The sequence below is a fragment of the Melopsittacus undulatus genome, chromosome 3, assembly GCF_012275295.1.
Source record: "Melopsittacus undulatus isolate bMelUnd1 chromosome 3, bMelUnd1.mat.Z, whole genome shotgun sequence".
Classification (NCBI taxonomy): Eukaryota; Metazoa; Chordata; class Aves; order Psittaciformes; family Psittaculidae; genus Melopsittacus; species Melopsittacus undulatus.
The window spans coordinates 58,725,818-58,745,242 of NC_047529.1; the positions used below are offsets into that span (position 1 = coordinate 58,725,818).

A 19,425-nucleotide genomic window follows, 5' to 3' on the forward strand; every position below is an offset into this window, starting at 1 on the left:
TCTTATCCAGCACGGAGCTAGTTCCTCCCAAGAATAAGGGATATGTCTTTAACAAACAAGTCCCCTGGATTTTTATTTAATTTATTTTTTAAATAATTTTCTTGTTCTTACCCCGTTAAGAAGCAGTAGCTTCTATCAGTGACTGAGACTTCTTACCCCCCAAGTCACTGAGCAGTTTTAAAATTCATGTTTCCTTTCCCGTCTGTGAACAAGACGGAACATGTCCCTCGATAGGAAAAGTGACTTCTCATCGGCTAGCTCCTCTCCAGGTCTTCATTAAGTTATGGCAGGTGAAGTTCATCTTTGCCTCGCCCAGCCTTTCTACAAAAGGGTTACAGTCCAACTATGAGCAAGCATTGCTCTAGGACTCGGGTGGGGGGTGGGGGTGGAGGATGTTTGCATAGTTTAAACCTTTGGGTGGAGGTGGTAGGAAACTGCAAGTACAGAGGCCATAGAAAAAGGCGAGAAAGACTCTGACATAGCACAGCCAGTCTGTTTTAAATGCAGGTGACTCAAAGCATTAATGCAAGTATGCACTCAGACCTGCAGTCATCAGCATCACCCACTTGTTGGTCCTAGCACCAGGAAAAGGACTCTGAGGTAGACTATTCACGCAGGCAGGTAGACTGTTCCTGTGGGGAGAATACTCTGTATTTCAGATTTTGGGTCTGATTTGTCCATACTAGGAGAGACACAGACTAAGCAGAAATGGAAAAGGTGACTGTCAACTTACCTTCGAATAAGTATCTCTGTTCTTAACACAGCGGATATCATGGCTGGAAAAGGGGAACCTAGCTTGAGTCTTATTTCAGTAAAATCTGCTCATTAAAAAAAAAAAAGAAAAAAGGCTTATCACTTCTCCCCTCTGGACTCTGCACACGTGCTGCGTATTGTGCGTGTATATATTCATAAGCACTTCCTCTCTGTTCCAGATATATTCAAGTGGTGAGCTTCACCACTTTATTGATGGATTTAATGAGGACAAGAGCAACTGGATGCGTTATGTAAACCCTGGCTACTCTGTTCAGGAACAGAACTTGGCTGCTTGTCAGAATGGAATGAACATCTACTTCTACACTATCAAGCCCATCCCTGCCAACCAAGAGCTGCTTGTGTGGTATTGCAGAGACTTTGCAGAGAGGCTGCACTATCCCTCCTCCAGAGAGCTGACAATGATGAACCTCAGTAAGTGGCTTACAGCATAAACAAGGAATGCTAGTAATGTCTCTTCTGCTTATATGATCTAATAATAAGTTGTATAATTACACATCTGCATCATCTGTTGTGTCACAGTAGGTAGCTCTGAGTGGAAAAGGGGAATTAAAAAGCCCAACACAACAGAATGAATTCCCTGAGCCCATTCAAATGTAAACAGATTATAAAAACTCTGAACAGTTACTGGTTTACAAACTGAGTCTTATCCGATGAAATTCTGGACTGACAACTGTCTTCTGCCTTCAGAATGATAAATATCGGTTCACTCTCAGGCCTTCCAGGCCCAGATCTGGTATGGTTGAGCGTCTGCTTTGATAGCATATCTGTCCATAGCATAAGCCTGTCCAGTCATGCTTCCAAAGGGCCGCCCTCACTGTACAAGGAAGTGGTCACGTGCCATGGCTCTGTCTAGGTGTCTGACAAAATATGTTTACTGCATAATGCTCCCTGAGCATTACATTTACGCTTACCTTACGGGAGCAAAGCTCCTGTGGTCTTCTCATCTGCTTACTTGTTTTGTAAGTTTGTCCCCATTTCTTGGTTGTGTATCACAGCTTTCATTTTCTGTTCAAAAGTAATAGCACTGGTAGCAAGGGGATGAGGTATTTCCAGGAGTTTATCTCTGTGTTCTGCTGTGGTTTCTGACCATTTCCAGCCTCGGCACTTTACTCAATCACTTTCAGCTTAATCACTGCCTAGCACCTCACCCAGAGCCCCTTGAAGAGAGGGAATGATTCTTGCTGACTTCCACTTGACTCTTAGGCTGCATACCCTCCTGCTAACTGTGCTGAGATAGAGCAGAGCATTCTTTTGTCCTTTGGCCAGCACCTACACTGAGATTTGAAGGAAAGCCTGCAAGCAGGTTTTTTGGATTCTTTTTTTGTAAAAAGAACTCTTTGCCGTTATTTGGCAACAAATAATGGGTTATAAAATAGCAGTGTTACGTTGGGGATCATTGGAGTTAAAATATAACCCTGCATCATGAAAATGATGTCACACATTCACATTAATCAAGAGTACATATGTCCTCCATGGCTGTCATCCTTTCATCAGTTTTTGGTCTTTCCCTGCAAATTATAGAAGAAAATGTGCTTTCTCTTAGTGGCAGAGGGAAACGAGGGAGGGGATGTCCTATGCTGCTGTATTCCCTGTTCAAGAAATATCTCACTGATTCTGTCATCTTTACACATGCGTCATTTCACCACTCTCTGGGTGGTTTTATTTTCTGATCTGATGAACTGTTGGCTTTTCAGTGGGACTTGCAGGTGGGATGACACAACAGCATTAAGGATTTCTGTGGATGAGGAGTTTGCAAAGATCCAGCCAGACACATTTGGCCACTAGCTAGGAGAAAACACAAATGTAGCCTCTGTTTCCTGCATCTGCTGGCATCTCAGGTTGCCTTGCAGAAGTAGCGAGGAATGTATTTGTAAAGAGTCAACTAGTTCCGTTGTTACTTTTTACTCAGGTCAAAACTAGGGGTGTCTGAACATGAGCAGAATAATCCATTGTAGTAAAACTAGGTTCTATGCATGGGTCTAGAGACAGGATCTTGAGCAACAGTTGTGTTGCTCAGGTTTAACATTCAAAAGAGAAGTCTTTCCAGATGCTGAGATGGAAATATTCCTTCTTCTTTTAAAAGATAATTCTGTTTAAACCACTTAGAAATTTTATGTTACCGCCCCTCCACCAGAAGAAAACAGCAGTTCAGAGAAGTGAGAAAAAGTTATCACTTCTTACATCTTTTCATCTTTGTCACAAACACATTCAGGCCTAAAGCCTGCAGCTGGGCCAGAAACCCTACAGGGACCTTAAGGACTGAGGTTTTCTAAAGTCCTTTTCTTGAAAAGTACAGAAAAAAGTCCAGAGGTCTCATAAAGATGCTTTTTTGCTGAAGGTCCTGCAGCAGCAGTGGAAGCAGGGATGGCTTTTCCAGCATTAGTACTGGAACTAGATGAGTTTGAATGTCAGCACTGTTCAGTTTTCTTCTTCCCCTTCCTCTCAGGCTACTTCTTCTATTTAAAACTAAAATTAGTAATCATACTGCTGCCTCTCCAGCCTCTCTCTCTTGCAAGCCTGGCCAAGGTACCTTCACCGTGCATTCATCTATGAATAAAGTGCAGAATCACTAGCATCCTGCACCTGCTGCAGAAGTGGGGCTTTGTCCCATCAGAACATCTTAACACAGTCTTGCTTGGGGGGCCTCCTGCTGATCACTTCCTCTGCTTGCTAGAAAGTCAGGAAAGCCCTCTCCAGCCAAATGGATAACTAACAATTCTGTGTTTGAAATGGCACGGCTTCCCTCAGAGGAGCAGGGGAACACTGCTGCCTCTCCCAGACCCTGGCTGCTGTCTTTGGCACCCTCTGAGGGAGGGAAAGTCACAGGGAGGTCCCACCACAGGCTGAAGTGAGGGCTTCCTCCTGCCAGGACACATGGGGCAGCAGCACTGCACGCCCATGGCTGCTCCTTCCCTCCTTTCACAGGGTCTTGGGTGTGCAGAGCATGCCGGTACCCGTGGGAGGCTTCAGAAGAGCTGTGCCTTGGCCAGTTGCCCTGCCCAGCACAGGAGAGGCCACCTGGGACACACATACCTAAGGAGAGCTTCCAGTCTTGCCAACTTAAAATATAGGTAGTTACTTTAGGTGCCTCAGGGGGTTGGGGATCACGGTCTTGGAGTTCAGCACCTGAGCTCCTCTTTAAGTACCTGAGCGGGATGGGCCTCCAGGGAAGAATGTATCAGAGAATTTCTCTGGCTTTATTTCCTGTAATTAGTGGCCTCAAAAATGAGAGAACTACCACTTTAGAGCATAAATATATTTACACATCCACACATAACATCTACTTGCCTCTGTAACAGCGAACTTTCAAATTAAAGGAAACTTCTCCAGCGTTAGTTCATTTGTGCTGTAGAAGGAAAGCATCCAGATTCAAGACAGCAATTAGGCATGTACTTAGTTATGGGTTTAAGCTTGTCCTCTGTGTTTTCTTGAAGTGGGGCCTTTGACCCAGTCCTTCAGACGCTGAAGCACACACCTACCTTCACAGCCATGATTAGCTCTGAGTGGAGCTACGTAACTTGGAGTGGATGTTGAAGTGCATGCAAGGAGTTGCACAATAGTGGTAGAGGCAAGACTCCACATTATCCCAGCAGTGGAGGCTTGGGCTTGTTTTAAATCATCTCCATCCCCTTCTTACATGTTTTGAGGCCACTGATGTTTTCTATGATGACAGTTGCTTTTTTATCAAGATTTGAGATGTCACCCTCAGATGGTGCCCTTGTCCAGTAAATGGTTTTAGGTGCAATGGAACAAGATTCCTGTATTCTGCTGGCCAACAAATCAGATTTTGGTAATTTGTTTGTTAAACGTGCTACTTAACCTCATTCAGCTGGGCCCTCAGATTGTATTTGAGTCTGTGATATTTTATTTTTGGGGTAGCAAACAGACTGAGGAAATTTGCTTTGCAAGTCCCACATAGTTCAGCATTTCATTCTTACCTCATCGTAGGAAGATTATTTTGGGATGGAAGGTGGAGAGGGTAACAGTTTAAAATAAATAAATATATAAATCCCTCCAAACACATTGACTCAGGCCATGACTATTTGATAATAATGTTCACGTATTGCAATCACATGATGCAATTTCCTGCTGCTCATGTCGTGTTTGTCTCCTCAGTCAAGTATGGGCAGGTGACATCTTCTGGTCAAGCTTCAGGAAAAGAGTTTGAGTGGGGGGAATGCAATTTGCATATTTGCAAAACATTTGGCAGTCTTTCTGTTTCACTGACAGGTTTAACAAGGTTGAATTTAAAGGTTGAATTTAAGCTAAAATCATTTAAAACCGTTTGGATTCTGTGCAGATGAACTTCTGAATGCTTGTTTTTGAATGTGATTTATTCTTTTCTTTTTCCTGCTGGCCCTGACATGCTGGCTGTTAGCTAAACTCTGCCACTTGCTTTCCCTTTTGTTTATGGGCAGTTTCACTTTCAGGTTTTGAAGCCTTTCTGTTTGGGTTGAGAGGAAACATCTGCACTTGCTTAAAAAAGTGCCTCCTGGAATCTTCAAAAGGGCTCAGGAAAAATATTTTGAAATTATATGAAAAGTTGTCTTCACAAACCCAGAATCTGGGGGCTGAGTTTGACTTAATACTGAGGATTATCCGAAGGTGCCCTCAAAGACCTTCTCAGGACAGAATGTTTTCGAAGGCATGTCACCCTGCCTTGGACACATTCAGAAAACAGATGATCAGATTATATGCTTCTGAATGTTGGTCTCTGTTCTCATTTTGAGTGGGAACACTTTTTGTTTTGCCTGCTTCACAACGTTGAGGTTCTCTTTCTACTAGTAAAATTGGTGCTTAATTTAGACCGAAAATGTGAATCGGCATAATTAATCTCCACCTCCCAAAGTGTTCAGTACCATCTCGCTCCTGAAATTACTATTGAGATTACTGCCTGCCTACAACCGTTTTTCAAGGTTTTAGAAGAAAACATCATTGTTTTTCTGAAGTCTCTCTCAGGCTGCAGCTCAGAGCACAAGAAATGAGAGCAAAGCCTACAGCTATGCAGCAGGGTGTAGCTGGAACACCCACACTGGAGTGACTCCAGGCAGCCCCTCCACTCAAGTCTTACTAATACTTAAAAGTAACATGAGTTTTGTTCCTTTGCCTCTTGTGCATGCTCACTAATCTCAGGTCTGAGCAAATAACCTGTTGACCTTGGTTAGAAGTGGATCAGGCTCCTTAAAGAGGCACATCTGGGTTTTTTCTTTCTTTTTTCCCCTCTCTCCCCTCAGATCAGTAACTTAGAAATACAGCTTCACTGTTCTTGTTTTGTCATGAACCTCTTTTTTTGTGTGTCCTGCCAACCACAGAAAATAGATCTTGGATGAATGTGTGCCTATATTTAGTGTTTATATATGTGTATGGGGCTGGGAGGGAGAAATGCATCTCAAGAGTGAGAGGAAGACGTGATGGACAAGAACTGAAATCTGAAATCACAAGTTTTAAAACAAAAATCCATTTATAAGAAATACATCTCCTTAACTTTGAAGTATATGGCTCCTTTAAGAGCAATGAGAAAGGTTATAAACCTCTCAATCAGTCTCAGCCCTGGTTTAAATCCACGTTCAGTATAAAACATAAGAACCTCTCCTTGGCCCTCAACATTACCTTCTTTTATTTTACACAGTGCTGACACACTTGTTTATGTTTTGATCTCTCTGCTGTTTCAAGGGTTCATTGTGCTCAGGTAATAGGGGAAAAAGCCAAGGAGTGATTATGGACCAAAGATAGCAAACTGAAGAAAGCAATCACAGTTAAACTTGAAAAATAATCTTTAAATGTTGCAAGTGCTCTCTGCACATGGAAATTAGTAGGAGGGAAGGCTTTACTGGGAACACTTTGAAGGGAAGGAAAGAGCAGTAGTCTGTCATGTGGGGACATGGGCCTGTTGCACAAAGAAAGTTACATTCTCAGTGCAAGCTTCCTTTCTGTCACTCATGGACTTGCTCTGACGTGTAAGGCACTTCCCCACCCTGAGGTTTAACCTGGTGACAGCAGGAGCGTTCCTCCTGCTGAAGCAGTCCTGGTTTCTCTATCACTTTTCCAGCAGCACCACCACTTCCTCCTCTTCCCCTCCCCCTGGAGCTCTTCTCTTTAAGAGAGAAAAGTGTCAATTTGAACTTCCTGCTTGACAGACCCCATTGAGAAACTGATATGGGCCTGATAAGATGGTATTTATTTATTTTCTCTTCTGGAGGCTTCACAAGTCCTACTTCCCACCCCCACCCAGCTTTCAGTACTTCCCCATCTCCATACTTCCCAGTGCTGATAGCATCACTGGGAATGTTTGCTGGCGTGGTGGCAGGCAGCTGATAAGAAGATGTAGGTAATATTATCCAAAGTGCCCTTGTGGAGCTTCTTGAATCTAGTGAGTGTAACATACTGTCTATGTTATACCCAAAAATCTGGGTAGATGTTTAGAAAATGAGTTACCAGTCCACAAGTACAGAGAAAACTATCAAAGGAAGTAGATGATTTTTAATGCCATACAACACAATATACTGTTAATCTATTTTTGGAACAGCCCTGCATTAAGCTTTAACATCAAAAGAAGAAATTGGGAAGCTCTCTGCACACTTACATGAGTACGTGCTTGCTGTGCAGCACACCCTATGTTTTATCCTAAATATATTATTGAACATAACCGTGTTCAGTAGCATTTCATTGCAACTTAAAAATACACAAACTGCCCACATGTCAAAACTAAATTGCCTTGCTGCTAGTCTAGCAGCGTTTCAAGAAGGACGCTACTGTACAAATGGGTTGCTGTGAAAAGGAGCATGCTTTGAAAGCAGCTGTTTTTTTGGGTACATTTTATAAATGGCCATTTCTTTGCCTTATAGGGTAATGTTGCCAAATGATAGATTCCATCAGGGTAGCAAATAGTGAAGCAAAGAATCAGTGTTGAAAGGGGCATGGTCATTGCCTGTCCCCATCTTCCTCACTGGGTTCAGCTGGTCCTCCAGAAATCAGAAATAACAGTTTCTCGCCTCAGTTAGTGAAGTAAGTTCAGTCAGCCACAGAAGCAGAAACTTGGCTGCAGGGCTGCGATACTTTCAAGTTGCATACTTAGTGGCATTGACTTGTACCTCCCGATGGAAAACTTTGCGCATAACTAAGCATGAATATGAAACCTTCTTGTAGTTTTTGCCGTGTAATAAAATATCATACGAGACATCATTTCGTGATTATATAACTATTAACTCTGGGAGATGAGATAAAAGCATACTTCTTTTTCTATTGAAGACATCTTTCAGTACACTCTTCATATTATATTATGTCCAGATAACAAGGTTGAGCCTTTGAATACAAATAAACAATGTATGTTCTGAACTGAGCCAAATGGATGCTAGCTTCTATTTCCTTCTAAATAAATATTTCTTTTTCCTTTTTATTGTTTTTTTCCTTTAAAGTACATTTCAAGTTAAGCTGGAGCCAACCGGTCTTGCTTCCTTTTGCTTTGCTTCAGCAGTTTTTTCTATAAAGTACAGCTGTAAGCAGAGGAGCTTTGCATAGACCGAATGCCACAGAAATCTGCAGTAAATAGTCTGCTTTGTTGTAGATGTTCCTAAGCAGTATATTTAATGAGTAATGATCTGTTTACTGATGGAGAATACCTACTCTTTGAAGGCAGCTTTCATCCCAGCCAGCCATGGTTTTTTCGGTACTGTTAGTAATTGAACTGGCTGGTGAAGTGACTGCTGTGGTTTGGCAAAAGCCGATTTGTCATGCCTTGTTATTTTACTGAGGAACATTTCTAGGAGCTTATGTTCTGCAAAGCCCTTCTGTTGAACCTGTATTGTGAACAAATGCTTGTTACCGCATTTATTAGAAATACTGCCTAAATGGACGTTCAACTAGTCAAATTTAAGGGGAAAGAAAGGTGAAATCAGTTTGTAAAGTGGAGACTAGCACTCTGCAAATTAATCATCATCCAGATCTGTATGTACTGGTTGGTATAAATTAACAATGCTGTTTATCAGCACTTAGTACCAGCAGGCATTTCTTCACACAGAAATCAGTTTTCTGGTGAGTGAAATGATTCCTCATCTCTGCAAGTGGCTCTTCCTCCCCACAAAAGTTGTGGGAGTTAGATTCTGTTTTGAAAAGAGATAATGACAGTGGCATATCTAAATAATTATTACCTTGTCTTTATATTTCAGCACAAACCAGCGTTAATCCAAAGCAGCACAGTGCTGATAAAGACGAGCTCTATCAGAAAAGCATCCCAAAGAAGGAGCACAGTGTGAAAGAAATCCTGAAAATGGAATCCAATCCTCCGAAGGGAAAAGATTTCTTCCAGACCAACATTTCACCAGTTACTCCAGAAAAAGACTTGGATGATTTGCGTAAGAACTATAGCCCAGAGAGGTGTTTCTTCCCTCGAGTTGTTTACCCAATCCGACCTCATGTTCCAGAAGACTATCTGAAAGCTTCCTTAGCATACGGGATGGACAGACCCAACTACATTACTCACTCACCCATCCAGACATCCACTACACCAAGTCCTTCTGGGAGGAGCAGCCCAGACCAAAGCTTAAAAAGTTCAAGCCCTCACAGCAGTCCAGGGGTCACGGTTTCCCCCTTGGCACCCACTTCCCAAGAGCACAGAGAGCCCTACTCTTACTTGAACGGATCATATGGCTCGGAAGGATTGGGGTCTTATCCTGGATATGCACCCCCTGGCCACCTCCCACCTGCCTTTCTACCATCCTATAACCCCCACTACCCCAAATTCCTGATACCTCCATTCAATATGAGCTGTAATAACCTGAGTGCTTTGAACAATATCAATGGCATCAACAATTTCAATCTCTTCCCAAGGATGTACCCTCTCTATGGCAACCTGCTCAGTGGAGGTAGCCTTTCCCACCATATGCTGAACCCCACCACACTCCCCAGTTCACTGCCCAGTGAAGGAGGCCGTCGATTGCTGCAGCCTGATCATCCAAGAGACTTCCTCATACCTGCACCTAACAGTGCCTTCTCTGTCACGGGCGCTGCTGCCAGCATGAAGGACAAGCCATGCAGCCCTACCAGCGGGTCACCCACAGCTGGTACAGCAGCCAGTTCAGAACACATAATGCAACCTAAACCTACCTCAGTGGTGTTGGCTGCCACCGGTGGTGAAGAAGCCATGAATCTCATTAAAAGTAAGAGGAATGTGACCGGTTACAAAACCCTCCCATACCCACTGAAGAAGCAGAATGGAAAGATCAAGTACGAATGCAACGTTTGCTCGAAGACCTTTGGCCAGCTCTCCAATCTGAAGGTAGGCAGCCAAAGATACAACACAAACCTTCTTGGAGGGCTCTGATTTATCCCTGTAGGATATATCTAGCAAAAGCAGGGATGGACCTCCCTTGCTTGTTAGGTTGTGTATCAGTCTGGGCTTAACATGGCACCAGCAGCAAGAAAGCGTGGTTGTGAAGACAGTGTTTTAATACCCACACCACCTAATTAACTAGATAACATTGTATTTTGGCAATGGGAGTCTTCCACTAACTGAGGGAAACACCTGAAAGTACTTTTGTTACAGTACTGGGGACTGCAAACTGCTAATTTCTTTGTTTCTCCCTAGGTTCACCTCCGAGTGCACAGCGGAGAGAGACCATTTAAATGCCAGACTTGCAATAAAGGCTTCACGCAGCTGGCTCACCTCCAGAAGCACTATCTGGTACACACAGGAGAAAAACCCCATGAGTGTCAGGTACGTAACACCACAGAGATAATGTTCTCAAAGGGAGGGCTGGGCAGCGTGCAGGGAGGGCTGTGTGACCAACCCTTAGCTGCTCAGGGGTGGAGTCTGTATCAGCCACTTCCAGCCCTGGTGCAGCAGCACCTGGGAGACAGCAGGGTTGCCCTTAGCCTGCTAAAGCAACATCTGCCTGATGCAGTTTTGCCATCGGCCATGCTCAAAATGCTGCTCAGCAATATTTAAATGCAAAAGGTGGGGATTTTTTCCCCTTTGTGAGAAAGCATGAAGATATAAAAAGCTTCTGCTTCATCCTGCCATCTCCTCCTAGGTGTCTGTGATTTAAACCATAAAATCCCCTCCCACTCATTCGCTGTTTCTCTGCCACCCCCCACATTAGGTTTGTCACAAGCGGTTCAGCAGCACCAGCAATCTCAAAACCCACCTGCGGCTCCACTCTGGAGAGAAGCCTTACCAGTGCAAGCTCTGCCCAGCCAAATTCACCCAGTTTGTGCACCTGAAGCTGCACAAGCGTCTTCACACCCGGGAACGTCCCCATAAATGCATCCACTGCCACAAGAGCTACATTCACCTCTGCAGCCTCCAGGTCCACCTGAAGGGCAACTGCCCTGTCGCCCCTGCCTCTGGCCTGTCCATGGAGGAGCTGAATCGAATCAACGAGGAGATAGAGAAGTTTGACATCAGTGACAATGCCGACAAGTTGGAAGAAGTGGAGGACAATATCGACTTAACATCGATCGTGGAGAAGGATATACTGACCATGCTCAGGCGGGAAATGGAAGGAGCTAATCTGAAAGTCTCTCTACAGAGGAACCTGGGAAATGGACTTATCTCCTCAGGATGCAACCTTTACGAGTCGTCAGATATGTCAATTATGAAGTTGCCTCACGGTCACCCACTACCTCTGTTACCTGTAAAGGTCAAGCAAGAAACAGTTGAACCAATGGACCCTTAAGACTTTTTGGCAAAGTGATTTCTTTTTTTTTAATTTATGACTTGGCAAGTCAGGGTGCCTGTAGCAGTTGCTTGTACATAGTTTCAATGCTGCAAAGCAATCTTGGCTTACAGTAGTTTCTCTACGCTCTCCCACTGAAACAAGGAACTCCAAAGTTACTGTTTTCTCAGGGCATAAAAAGGGGCAAAGGACTGTGCATTGCCTCGCCAGTTATTAAGAGACAATCATATATCCATAATTATTTTTTCAGTAATAGTACTTCATAATTTATTATGCAATTAATCATTCTAAAAGCAATAATTAGGAAAATGTTTACAATGACTGGAAAATTCATTGTAATTTTTACTTTAAATGTTTTTAATTTTTGTTTTATGGCCATTCTTTGTAGATACTTTTTTTTTCCTGCACATCTGTTTCAAGAACCTAAGAGTGGGGTTTCCGTAAATGTGTTTTATGTACCGATGTCTTTTAAACAAATGTGGTTTTTCCTGTTGCCAAAGTTGGACATTAGACATGCAGAATCCTAGATCTGTTGGTTTGAAAAAAAAACACTGTCTACTTTTATGTGCAAATCACCCCGCTGGGAATTGGAATGGGAAACAAAAAAAGAACCAGCCCAGAGTAGCAGCAAGCAGGGACAAAAGTGCTGCCCCTGGCTCTCTGAGGATAGGAGAGAGGTTCTTCTCCCTGCAGCTGTCCCAGGAGCAGATGTGGCACAGGAAACACCCACCTGCCATGGACGGTGATCCCACAGGTTTTTAGGACACAGTTCTAGCCCCACGCATTGTCGTGTAACTTGATGACCAAAGGAATGCATGAGCTTCAAGTGGCTCTTCTAAAACACAATCCCACGTACACTCTTCCTTTTCCAAAAGCAGTTTAAAAGCAAACACACAAGTATTCTTAATATTCTGCCTAAAAGGAGGGTTTTGTCAGACTCGTTTCTTCTATTTCCTTTTATTTTTGTTTTTCATTTGGCCAGAGCCTTCCAGGGATAAAAAAAAAGAGATGGTCAGATTCCCTGAGAAAGAAGGGGTTCAGTTTTACTTGTATTTTCCTCTCCCGCTTTGCCTGGGTAGAAGTGGGGAACAAAGTCCTTTCCTGGCACATACATTTTTCTCCTTCCTTCATGTATGATTCAGATTTTTCTCAGTATTTGTGTTTGTACATTTTGTGGTTAATTTAATTAAAGAAGAAAAGGGCATTGCAAAGTTGTTGAACAACAATTACCTCAGTGCTTGTGTCCAGTGGTGCAGACAATGCTGTTTTATCTAAATGCTTTGCTACTTTAGAGAAGAAACCAAAATGTGCACAGGGAAAGATAGAATGCACATCCTTTTATCTTTTTGTTTTGCTAAGCCCAAAGATGACGTTTGAGGTATAGCAAAGATACATGTATATTTATAGATATATTTATACCACTATACTATATATGTATATGTATATATATTTATACCACTTAAGTTGTGAGCCAAACTCTGTAATAAAACCTATTTTTCATCTAAGTGTGAAAATCAAATGTTATCCAGTTTTGCATATTACCAATGACCTCAAACCCAGGAGAAGGTTGTATTAAGGTGTTTACTCCGGGTGCAGCCCCAGCTTGCAAACACCTTACCCGAGCAATGTCACCCACACGTGGTGTCGAGGCAGGAACGACCCTGTTTGCAGGACAGGGGTTCCCCATCAGTCCCCTGCTTTCCCAGCAGCATGTACAGCAGAGAAGGAGGTGGGTGGTCACTGGCCAAATGGGGCCAGAAAACATAGCTAAAAGAACCTGAACAGAAGCCAAATAGGACCCTTGTGTGGTGCATCCACAGAGCATAGTGGAGGGCAGGGTGGAATTCTGGTGGGATGAGCCCCTCATCTTGTTTTACCCTGCCATGAACAAGTTGCATGGTCAACTTGCATAACTATAAGCAGCATTATTGCACACCTCCTGCTATCTGTACCTTTTTGCTGGGGTATATTCTTACGAATGTTGAAGTAGCCCACTGCAGCAATCCAGGACTCTCTGGTCTTTATCAGCAAACTTAATGCCTTCAGTTTAAAACCAGATGATCCCAAAATACAAGTCTCTCCACACAGCTTTTGAAGGACTACCTACAGTTCATTACATTTCCACTCCTGCAAATTGTGAGGCTGACATCTTTTAAATGTAGCAATAGTTCATAAATATAGTACTTACTTGTAGGATAAACCAAAGTATCACTACTCTGTCACTGGACACACACTTTTCCTATTATTTGCCTGTAATGCTTTCTTGTATTTGATACAAATTTTACAAGAATTTATATGCATCAGCTTTAAGAATTGTTACTTTTCTTTACTGTTTCCCCCTTCCCTTAGACGTTTTACATGTGAATGTAGCAACAATCAACAGTGTTTTGGGGTTTTTTTTTTTTGTCTCTCTTAAGAAAGACTCTGACCAAAGTTAACAGGCTTTTTACTTTGCTAGGACAACAAACTATCCTATGTTTACGTATTGGTTTACATCATTATTTATGTGCAAATTGTCAAATGTAAATTAAATATAAGTGTTCATTGCTTTACCGATGCTTCCCTTGTCTTCAATCTGAGAGCGTGCGTGTGGAGCTTCGTTGCAGGGTGCCCTCCCCTCCCAGCCGCAAACACGCTCTGTGCCGAGGGCGATGATGTCTCCGACAATGCCGACTTCTGCCTTTGTGGGCTCCTGGTTTTCCGTGCTGGAAAGTTGTGAGCAGCCATGCCAGAGCCAAACACGCTGGCTTTGTTAACTACAGCACTCTCCTCGCCTTAGCCAATACCTAAAAACCCAAAATGGGATGATTATTTTTTTAAACCCCAAGAATTTTCAGTGTTTGATGGAAATTCTCAACTGCGCTGTGCCTCGCAGAGATGCGAGCAGGGTTCTCATTTACATTTTCCCAAATGATTGTCATTTCTGGCCTGAAACCCTAACCACTGGGACCACAATGACACAGTCGCAATGTCAGCGTGAGACCACTTAGTCCTGTATCAACATGGTGGGAACTGCATTCAAAACAAATGGGGATCTGTTTTCACTGCTCACAAAGGAGACGCGAATGTGAATGATATCCAGCAGGTCAAGTGCCCGTCCGTTCCCCCACCTCGGCCAGAAAGTTACAGCAGGCCGGGATGCCCAGAAAGCTAATTCAACATTTGCTACTTCCATCATTTACTGCAAGATCGAAACCAGAGAGGCCATGTGCTGCCCTGCCCTACCTGCACGCTAAAGAAATAATGCTGCTGCTCATATTGAGACACTCAGTGCCGTATGATGTTTTAGAAGTATTTCACTGTCCTCTTAAAAAATTCATTTAAACATCTGTCTCAAGAATTTGACATACTGCCAGCACCGAGCTGTGGAGTTAAGAAAACCAGAGCACTGTTGTCATAAACGTGCCAAATGCAGCATGTTACAGTCCTGTACTCGACAGAGCTATTGCTGTAATAATGTTTTTTAAGAAAAGCAGAGGATAACCGTTACCACCATAAATCATACTTCATTTCTTGGCAGAGCGCTGCGTTGCGCTGGAGAGTTATGTCCTGGGGACACTTGTAAGCTTTAGAAGATGTTTAATAAAACACATTACATAAAAAGACAATGCACGTTATAGATCACAGCCTCACGAGGCCGAGCCCGGCAGCTGCTGCCTGGGTTGCTGGCAGCCCCCAGCCCCTGGAAGCCCGAGGGCATGTACTGCAACCAGAAATATGGCAGGTTTCAGCCGTGGCAACAGCACCACCAGGTCAGATAACCCTAACAGCCTCAGCAAGGTGCAGGGCAAGAAAGCTTCTCCTTTTGGATGCTGCCATAAAGTGCAGCCCTGCAAGGCCGTGCACCCCCAGCACAGAGTTGTGGGCAGATGGGCTTGATGTGTACCTTGCTGCCACCAGTGTGAAAATGGTGGGGACCAAGATGATGTGGCCAGGAAGGCAACATGCATTTTCCTTCCGGGGCTTTGCCAGCTGAGCTGTTTTGCCACTGAACGGGGTGAATTACAGCTGAGATAGACTCAAACACAGATCTAAGGATGATCCCTGGGGTGCATTGGGAGTGTTGCCAGCAGGTGATAGAGGGAGGTGATCCTCCCCATCTACTGGACTCTGGTGAGGCCACATCTGGAGTACCATGTCAAGTGCTGGGCTCCTCAGTACAAGATAAGTTGCTCTTGGAGAGGGTCCAGTGGAGGGCCGTAAGGATGATCAAAGATCTGAAGCACCTCTCTTATGAGGAGAGATTACAGGAGCTGGGCCCATTTAGTCTAGAGAAGAGAAGACTGAGAGGGGATCTCATTAATGCATGTAAATATCCCAAAGGTGGGTGTCAGGAACATGGTGCCAGATTTTTTGCAGTGGTGCCCAGCAACAGAACAAGGAGCAATGGCCATAGACTAAAACACAGGTGGTTTCACCCTGGACTGGATGATCCCCAGAGGTCCCTTCCACCCCCAGTGATTCTGTGATCGTGTGATCCCTCCCTTCTGGCTGGTTTATAAAGCACGGTGCCTCTCAGCTGAGTGCTGGGGGAGACACCGCTAATTCCCAGTGCGGCAATTACAGCCTTGAGGTCGAAAATGAAAAACGTGACTCACTGAGGGGGTATGAGCCCTTCGGGTTCAAATCAGTGGCTGCCGGTGCACGGCTGTGTCCCAACATGTGCTGGGACTGCGCGGGATGCAGCCCAAAACCTTTGCTGTCGTTCAGAGGCATTACGTTAGAGCGAGGGAAATAGTTGTGGCTGTAATTAAAGGCAGCCAGGAAACACTTGGCTAATTACTGCATGAGCTGGGGCTGAGTGGATGTGGCGCAGCCGAGGAATGTGCCCGTCACAGGGCAGGTATCTGCAAAACACAAGCTGTCATGGTGGCCTAAGCAAAACTCACCGCCAGCATCAGGGAGCTGCCCTGGCAGCGAGAGGGAGGTCTTCCTCGTCCTCTGTGACTGGCAGGGGTACACTGGCAGGGAAAGGGCAGCTGCCTGAGCTGGGATGTGTGGGCACAGATGGGAATTTTGGTGACTTCAGCACTGCCCAGTCCTACCTGAACAGCACAGAAACATGGCTTTTTGTCAAAGACACACCACTTCCCAATAGCACGGGTGTTTAATTTTTCATCAGATGCTGAAGAGAGACCAACCTGCAGCCAGCATCTGCCATTCCCATTCTCACAAGCAACACGTGAAAGTGCGGGCAGGTTTGCACACCCACTAAGGCCACATTTGCACTAACAGTGGCAGAAGGCTCAAGACACATGACTTTGCTTTTGCTCATTTATAAAAGAGGCTGGGGAAGATTTCCCAGCAGTTCACAGTGGTGGCCACAGGGGTGAGGAGCTGCTAATCCTCACCAAGCCACTGCTGCCTCGATGCCTGCTGCAGATGCAGGGTTGCATTCTTGTCCCATTCTAGAGGGGTCAGATGTCAATTGCTTAGAGGCACATTCAAGCAGACATCACCTTTTGCTTCAAAGCCAAGCCTCCTTGCCTCCACTGACAGCTTACAGCTTGACACAAGTCGGATGGCAGTCTGTGCAGGAAAACCCGGTGCAGGGATGATTAGATGATGCTTTCCACCTCCAGGCAGCACAGGCTCTGCTGGCTCAGGCCATTCAGCTCTGCAAAAGGTCACCTAGGAAAGACACCTGAGAGAAAGAAGGGCTCCTGAAGTGTTGTCTCATCCTGTGCTGATGCAGTTGGAACTGGATGATCTTTAAGATCCCTTCCAACCCAAACCATCCTATGAGTCTGTGTCCTACCACTCACTATAAAATTCTCCCCAGCACCCTCTCCAAGGGCAGGGCGATGTGGCCCCGTGCACCAGCCAAAGCCAGTGCCTGAACATCTGTCTCTTGGCACTTCAGAGGTACCTGTCAGCCATCACATCTGGCCACAAACTGCTGTCTGGAGCTGGGAGTTAAACAGACTGGCTGCTGTGAAAGGTAAGCCAGGTTCCAGGCTCAGCACAAGGAGCTGTGGTCACTGGGCAGGTGGCACCTACCCTGGGGAGGTATATATACCCTTCCCAGCAAGGACCCCCACAGCTAGCAGGGGGTAATCTCTGGCACAGAGCATGCATGAACTTCTTCCTCCCTTTCAATGCCAAGACTTGGGGCAGAAACCCATGCCCAGATCATGGAGATGGGCAGTGATGCTGTGTGTGGGGGGCAGAGATCACAGAATCAGAAAAGGTTTGGGTTGGAAGGGACCTTAAAGATCATCCGCTTCCAACAGGGACACCTTCCACTACAGCAGGCTGCTCATAGCTCCATCCAGCCCAGCCTTGAACACTTGTAACATCTTGAACATCTAAAAAGAGATGCCTGTCTCTCAGGGAAAGGAAGACTGGCACTCAGGAGCTGGTGGCCAGGCACCCTGGTGGCATGCAAGCCAGTGGCCCTTCCCTCCTCCCTGGGGAGATGGTTGGGATGCCAAACCACTTAGGTAGGTGTGACCAAATAGCCCTATTGAAGGGAGCCAAACCAGTGCGACTTCCTTATTGTGCAATGATTAATAAAGGCTTTCAGCTCCTTTTTTTTCCATTAATTGTGAATAGGCAAGTCCTTGATCATTTCCTTATCCAAGGACTGAGTGAGATTCCTTACAGCATTCCTGCCCAAAGTGTCTGCACTGCACTGGGAAGAGAAGCAATTCCGGCAATATTGAAACCATGTACAGCAAAATCAAAGGCTGAGCACATTTTTCCTGGTTTGCTCATGCTGAGGGCTCTGTCATGACAGTGCGATACTGGGCTTAGGATTATGGAGACTCCAACATTCCTGCCTTATACCAGTTGTGTTCTACATGGTAAATCCTAATTTAAATGAGCAAAGCAGAGGGTAGCTTTAGGGCAGGAAGAGGGGAGTGTGGCAGGGAGCAGTCTATATGGGTTTTCTTGGATATTATAGTTTTGGTTTCCAGCTTCCTTGTGTCAGGAATTTCTACCCTCTGTTCCTCTGCAAACCACAGGAAGTATTTGCTTTCCCCCACCCTTACTCTACCTTGTGCATGCTCTGCTCTTCTTGTCAGCCTCAGAGTCCCATGCAGAAACTCTTTGGGGCTGGGTTTCTTCTGGCCATGCAGGCTCCATGTCCCCAGGTGGGACCCAGTGAACAGGGCTGGGTGGTGTCCCCGGGAGGTCTCACTTCACTGACAGCTGGTCACGAGAGAAACAGAGGTTAAAAACATCGCAGAAACTGCAGCGAAGGGGAACAAGGACACCTGAAAAGTGAAAATCTGCCTGCTTAATGAGCTGTGACGAGTGAGCTGGGTGTGCAGGAGGGAGCACGCGCTGGTCTCAGTCATTCAGAGAAGGCTGTGTATGTGTGTGTTTAGTGAGACCAGCGGGTGCAGACACAGGGCTCCTTTTCTAACCTATATTGCAGCAATTTGTGCAGGTCTGTAGCTGTGGGTGTTGTGCGCTTTCTACTCTGAGTGGTAAGTTTCAGTTTGATTGTGCTCTCGAGAGCTGTGGGGACAGTTTGCACTCGCCTTATCAACACAGAATCCAAACAGCTTCACGGTGTGCCCGGCACCCTGATACTGCGAACTGGGGAAATACCCTTTAAGCACAGAAAGGTGAGTGAGGTGTTGAGCAGAAGCCTTTTTCTCACCAGAGCATCCCAATTTGCCAAAATCCTCGTGCCCGGAGCAACAATGCAGTAAGTCACCTCAAGAGCCGGAACCTCAGCAGCACCCTGACTGGCCACTGGCTGGCACCTCACTGCCCTAAACCCTGCACTACCTCCTCCGGCCCTTGCAGTGATGCTCCAGCACTGGGGACTCAGCCTGGCTGCTGCAAACCAGGCAGTGCAGGAGGCACTTGCCTGTCCCCATTCCTCCTTGGGTTGGCCCTGAGAAAGCCTGGCCACGAGCCACTGACCAAAATTGTGTCAGTGATTAGAGATGGCAGCAAGGGAAGGGCAGGGCAGGTGCTTCCAAGGCCCTTGGGAAGCAGCTCTGGTTTGGCTCCAAAGACT

At 45.2% G+C, this 19,425-nt stretch overlaps 1 protein-coding gene and 1 long non-coding RNA gene across 6 annotated transcripts in view; one reads left to right on the forward strand and one right to left on the reverse strand.

Annotated features, from left to right (window-relative positions):
- Positions 1-11,447, forward strand: part of PRDM1 (PR/SET domain 1) — a 99,384-nt gene extending 87,937 nt beyond the window's left edge. For all 5 annotated transcript variants that reach the window (XM_005154662.3, XM_031053972.1, XM_034060358.1 and 2 more), the window contains 4 exons: positions 933-1,185; positions 8,940-10,048; positions 10,358-10,486; positions 10,872-11,447. In XM_005154662.3, the coding sequence (XP_005154719.1) occupies positions 933-1,185; positions 8,940-10,048; positions 10,358-10,486; positions 10,872-11,447 (2,067 nt within the window). The remainder of the gene's footprint in view (positions 1-932; positions 1,186-8,939; positions 10,049-10,357; positions 10,487-10,871) is intronic.
- Positions 11,448-13,134: 1,687 nt separating this feature from the next.
- On the reverse strand, positions 13,135-19,353 carry LOC115947383 (uncharacterized). Its single transcript, XR_004081304.2, has 3 exons — positions 18,448-19,353; positions 16,907-17,091; positions 13,135-14,233 (listed from the first exon to the last, which is right to left on the reverse strand). It is a non-coding gene; the product is annotated as an uncharacterized lncRNA (long non-coding RNA).
- Between the last annotated feature and the right edge of the window lie 72 nt (positions 19,354-19,425).